The following is a 6,000-nucleotide window of genomic DNA, read 5'->3' as shown; positions in this document are numbered from 1 at the left end:
AGGAGAGTAAAATAAAACGTACATTCAGTTTCTTGGTGTGCGTGGGTGTTTTTTTCTTTTCTTTTCATTTAGACGTGTGCCATCGTACACTTTGTTCAACAGAGCTAACAACAAGACCTAGAGTTTAGTGGTGGCACCTAAAACTGGGTTCTGTTGCTGTTGTTCCTCAGCAGGACAAAAAAAAAAAAACAGAAAGTGAAGCTGGTCACCATAAGGCTAAAATTAATTCTTAGTATGAAAATCACTTTCTAGGATGCAGATGTCTCCAGGATTAGCCCAAAAACATGATCACAGGACATTTTTCTCCCTGCCATTTTACATTAAATAAAGAAGATTGTTCTCTTTCACAGTGAGAGTTCATGTCAGTGAGACACGATTTCAAGATGACATATCAGAAAATAGTCACCACTACAAAGCCTCAAGAACATATACATCACATTGTAGTGTAATTATTATAACTATAATAAAATTTGATCTGGACCATGTGCTTTTATTGATTTTTGTACATTAGTTTTTCTTTTAAAAACAAAATCCTGCACTTACATTCCCTTTTTCTTATGAAATGTTTAACTGACCGCACCCACTTCATCCAAAAGAATTTGTGTAAAGCTGATTAGTGGCTGGATCTGTTGCTAAAACTGAATTGAATTCTGACTGGATTAGGCGAGTAAGGCTTAAAAGGGTACTGACCAAAAAAAAAAAAATTCTGTTTAATCCCAAGAGCTCCTTAAAAGGAATTCCAACCAATCCTACCTGCTCCTTAGGGAACTTGGACTTATCCCACCTGCTCCTCAAGGAATTCTGACTAATCCCAGATGATTCTTAAGGAATTCCAGCTAATCCCACTGGCTCCTTAAGGACTTCTGACCAATCCCACCTGCTCAGGATAGAAATCTGAAAATAAATAAAATGAAAGATCCATTCCCAAAAGAATTTCTGAGCAATCCCACCTCGTTCAGGAATCCTGTCAAATATTTCTACAGTTCTGCCATATTTTCTGCCATGAACGTAAAAGGTCATTTAAATTGCATCAATTGAGAAATGAAAGTGTTCCAAAAGCTTTATATCTGACCTCTGTGCATTTTTTTTTTTGCTGCTCCCAGAATTGCAGAAGCAGCAAATCCAAATGTTTTCTTGTATTAAATTGCCAAAATTCGTTTTGTTCCTCAAAAATCCTGCAACTGCTACACAGTGGAGTAAAAAAAACTGATACACAAACACCGGAGCTCATAATTTTTAAATACAACACCCATATGTTTTATCGCTCTGCAAACCACTGTGTAATTATTACTACACCGCACCGCTCGTGTGTATATGCACCGACGTGTGTATATGCAGAGAAACCGTTAAAAACCGAGGCTGCATAAATATTATTCACCTTTATAGCCATGAGAGAGATATAAAGCTCAGGGAAGAGGCCGGCGTTGCTGTGAAACCAACCTGTTTGTTTCGCATACGATCAGCTCGACGTCAATTTGCCTAATGGATCATATTAAGTAAATCGTTACCCTTTTGCGTGTGTGAGTGTGTGTGTTGGGGGGGGGGGGGGTGATGAGGGGGATCATTTGTAGTGGTTAGCAGTGAGAAGAGTTTCGTAGGAGACGACGTATCAGTGCTCAGAGGAAGAAACCTTAGCCTGAGAAGTTATAAAACCCGTCACGGATGATAGACGTCTGCGACTAATCTTTCTAAATATAATTAAAAGGGGAAAAAAATATATAGTTTTTTTTTCTCCATGGTCTTTATTCTTTATATTGGTCACATTGTTTGTCACATTTTTTTTTCCACAGATGAGAAAAAAAATTATCTCCATCTGTAATATGCATATTTAACACCACACACGCACACAACAGAGAATGGTCGGTGTGTGTATGTGTGCACCTTGCTCGCAGATTCCCACTGTATGATTTGTGATATTTACAGAGCAAAGCACCAGAGGACATTTTTTTTTCCTTATCACTCTACTGATGTATAAATACAACCGCAGGTGTCAATTCAATGGCCGATATTTCAATAGCAAGCCATGTATGACTGTTTACTGTACACACTCCGCCTCTGGCTGGTTACCTCGCAATAAATCAGACTGATGCTGTATCATTAAAGAGCGGTTTGCTGTGTTCTGTACAAGCTGTAAAAAAAAAAAAAAACTGGGAAGTTGCTCTTTTTACATCGCCCTGAACTCATGTTTGTCTTGTCACAATGGATTGTAGGTTAAAGTTCAAAAAGAGACTCTGATCCCACATCGGTGCCACGGACCAACGTCAGCTCTGTCGCCAAAGCGGCGGCATGACCCTCCTGCCCTGTCCTTGGCACGAGATCTTTTATTGTCATGACTGGTGATGGTGTAGATAGCGTAAGCGCGCACACTGTGTTCAGTTCTCGTTGAGGATTAAAGGTCAAAATGACATCCGGGAGATGAGGTGAGGATAACTCACACGAGGACTGGTTCATACGAGCCTGCGTTCTCCTCTGCACAGGATCTTCTTGAAAGCCCTCCTGAAGTCGTGGTTGAAGATGGTGTAGATGATGGGGTTGAGCGAGCTGTTGCAGTAGCCGAACCAGAAGAAGAACTTGAAGAGCGTGGTGGGGACGCAGCACGAGTCACAGAGCGCCATCAACGTGTACGTGAAGAAGAAAGGAAACCAGCAAACCACGAAGACGCCCACAACGACGGCCAGAACGAAGGTGAAGCGCTTCTCGCGGTTCTGGCGGCCCTTCCAGCGTCCTCGATTGGCGCTCTGCCGTGTCGAGAGCTTGCCCGTCTCGTCCCCGGGTTTGATCTGGCTCAGCTTGGTTTTTCCTTTGGCCCGTTTCTTCTTGCTGGAGCAAGTGTTGTCATGCTTGTGGTCGGACGAGGACGACTCCTCCATGTCCACGCCATTGATGTCGCCCTTGTCCTTGTCTTCCGGGTTGCCGTTGAGCTTCTCGTGGCATTGCCCTTCACCGTTCTCCACTTTCTTGGCGCCATTCCTTCTCCGTCCATCCTCTTCCTCTTTCCATCCTCTCCCTCTGGTCCTGCTCTTGGCAATCTGGTAGATGCGGATATAAACGAGCACCATGATCACACAGGGCAGAAAGAAGGACCCAATGCAGGACGATATGATGTACCACTTGTCATCGTTGATCTTACACAAGGGACGCCCCGCCTCTTGCTCCCCCTCCTTCTCCATAGTGATGAGCGGCGGGAAGGAGATGACGGCGGCGATGACCCAAACGACGAGGATAATGCACTTGATGCGGCGCGGCGTGCGCTTCAGATTGTACTCCACGGCTTGCGTGATGGACCAATAGCGGTCCAGGCTGATGGCGCACAGGTGTGCGATGGAGGCGGTGCAGAACAGGACGTCCAGAGCCAGGTAGACCTCGCACCACGCCTGGCCGAAATACCAGTAACCCATCAGTTCGTTGGCCAGCGAGAACGGCATGACCAGGGTCGCCACCAAGATGTCGGCCGACGCCAGGGAGACCAGGAACAGGTTCTGCGGCGCCTTCAGGGCTCGGCTCGTGAACACCGCGATCACCACCAGGACGTTTCCGAACACCGTAAGGAGGATGAGTAACACCACGAGCACCACCAGGGACACCTGGAAAGGGTACGACACGCCACCACTAGTCCCGTTGGTCGCGTTCAAGCACCCTAATGCTCCCATGGTCACTTCCCTTCCAGAAAAAAAAAGGGGGAACAGAGTTCATGCAGCTTAGTTTTAATTATGGGGGAAAAAAATACTTATGATGGAGAAATAATAAATAAAGAAATTTATTAAAAGGGAAGAAAAAGTGCATGCAAGAAAGAATTTTAATTAATTCAACTTACCTTCTTGAGATGAAATCACACAGCACAGAGAGAGAGGAAAAGTACTTCTGACGTGCATAACTTCTCTTCTAAAGCATCAGGTGCGCTCCTCTCCTCTCATCTCCTTTCATCTCATCTCATCTCATCTCCTCTCATCAGCTCCTCAGTCTAATCACATTTATCTGATCATCCTCTGCATGCTCTCTGCCCAGATGTACTTCTCTTTCTCCGGATTTCTGCCACTCCCTCCTTCATTTCCCTCCTTCTCCAGAATTAAAAAAAAGAAAGAAACGCACCGTCTCCAAGTTAGACGTCGCCCGGGAGCCAGGCACAGGTGCGTTATTTATTCACTTGCTTTCCTACCCGTATTCCATAAACCCCGCCCTGCACTCGCGTGATTGGTTTAGTGGTTGCGCCAATCCTAGTGGGGGGAGGCGGGGTTTGTTGCCTGGCAACAGACTCAGCTCAGCGTGAAAGGGAAACGCCAAAAATAGTCTAAATTCAGCGCTTTTACCCTTATATATATATAAAAATATAAATATATTAGTATTAAAATTGTTGAGAAATATAAAAGAGATAATGTCAACGACTAATGATGATTAAAAAAAACATTTTTACCTCAATAAGTGTACATTTATATGTATTATTATGAGAGTCAAAATGTATATATAAAATTATTTTGTATGACGATAAAATCAGGAAATATATATATTTTTTAATTTATAATTATAAAAATGTATTTTGTTGCCAAATATTTTACAGCGCTTTAAAAATGTGTTGAATTTGTTAGCTTCGCGCATGCGCCTGGCGCCGACTCGGCACGTTCACTGCTGCTGGTGATTTGGGGACACAGCGGCACCTGCTGGTACGTTTTCATATTACACCTCACACACAAGTTCCAGAGGAAGACTAAAAGGAGGATTTAAACAGATTTAATTCTTAATGAATAATAAAAAAAAGGTCTAAACAAACACAATCCTCCAGCATCCTGTAGAGCGGTGTGTGTGTGGGAAACGACGCTGGGGAATGTTGTCTGATTTAATAACTTCAAGACAACCACCAGTCCATTATTTTTGGTCCTTGCCAAATCTCTCTCTCTCTTTACCCCAGTAACCAACTGGTCTCCTCCTGCACCAAAACCCGTCCCATCCATCTCCACCTCAGTTACTCCCCTGTTTCTGTTTCTAGCCCACCTATTGCCCCATCTCTTGCTCTGTCCCTGTCCCAGCCGACTCCTCGTCTCAGGCTCTGTCCCTGTGGACTCCCTGGCACTGGCTTCACCCCGTCTCAGCTGGGATCCAGTCTCTCTTTCCCAGCAAACTCACATTTCTCAGGCCAGTCCCACTCACCCTCACATCACTCTCGCTTTGTCATTAGCCTGTCTTCATCAGGTCCCACCTCAATCACCCTCGCGTCTCTGTTTCCATCCCAATCACCGCCCTGTCCGACTTTACCATCCCCGTCTCACTCCACATCGCTGCTTGTGTTGCCGTCCTGTCCTCATCATCCAGTCACCGATAGACTTTTGTCTCAGTAACTGTTCTGACTTCTTTTTGTCTGTCCCCACCCCGTCCCCATCTCTCATCAGACAGGAAGGACGCACCTGAAACGGGACACGATGACTCGGTACTCATCGAAGGCATTTATTTTCCACATAACAATAATAATAATTCCATCTCGTTAACAGCTAACTGTAATTACACAAAAGAGGGAAAAAAAAATCAAATGTACACTTTTTGTCTAAGCTTTTATACAAAACTGGGAATGCGATGCCTGTGGCGTGTCTGCGAGCGGGGAACAGAAAAAAAAAAGCCCTTTTTACAAGTTTTTGTTTGTCGGTCCGTGCTGCAGTCGCACGCGTGCGCTCCAGTCGGTAATAATTCTGCATCTGTGTGTGTGTGTGTGTACAGCATTGTGTGTGTGTGTGTGAGTAAGTGTGTGTTAAAGAGGTCCAGCAACAGATCGAAAGCAGCGACGGCATCCATCATGCTCTGCTTTTTCAGATATGCTGCTGCTGATGGAGACATCTTCACGAAAGTAAAAAAAAAAAAAAAAAAAAGTAACTTTTTAAAAAAGGGTAACACAAACATGGACATGATTAAAAAAAAAAAAAAAAAAGTGATAAACTAGACGGGATTTTTTTTTTAACACAGTCACTTGATATTGATATAATACTAAATAAAGACAACTCCATTTAAATTGTTTAA

The 6,000-nt window shown here is 43.9% G+C and overlaps 1 protein-coding gene across 1 annotated transcript; it reads right to left on the bottom strand.

The window, feature by feature from the left end:
• Window positions 1-1,335: 1,335 nt before the first annotated feature.
• adra2a (adrenoceptor alpha 2A) lies at window positions 1,336-4,251 on the bottom strand. The gene is made up of 2 exons (XM_053492662.1): window positions 3,815-4,251; window positions 1,336-3,660 (listed from the first exon to the last, which is right to left on the bottom strand). Exon 2 carries the CDS (start codon window positions 3,648-3,650, stop codon window positions 2,448-2,450), a length of 1,203 nt encoding a protein of 400 aa, XP_053348637.1. The 5' UTR covers window positions 3,651-3,660; window positions 3,815-4,251; the 3' UTR covers window positions 1,336-2,447.
• Between the last annotated feature and the right edge of the window lie 1,749 nt (window positions 4,252-6,000).

Source organism: Clarias gariepinus, chromosome 3, assembly GCF_024256425.1.
Source record: "Clarias gariepinus isolate MV-2021 ecotype Netherlands chromosome 3, CGAR_prim_01v2, whole genome shotgun sequence".
NCBI classification, from domain to species: Eukaryota; Metazoa; Chordata; class Actinopteri; order Siluriformes; family Clariidae; genus Clarias; species Clarias gariepinus.
The sequence above is the reverse complement of the archived record's forward strand: the minus strand, read 5'-3'. Positions and strand labels throughout refer to the sequence as shown.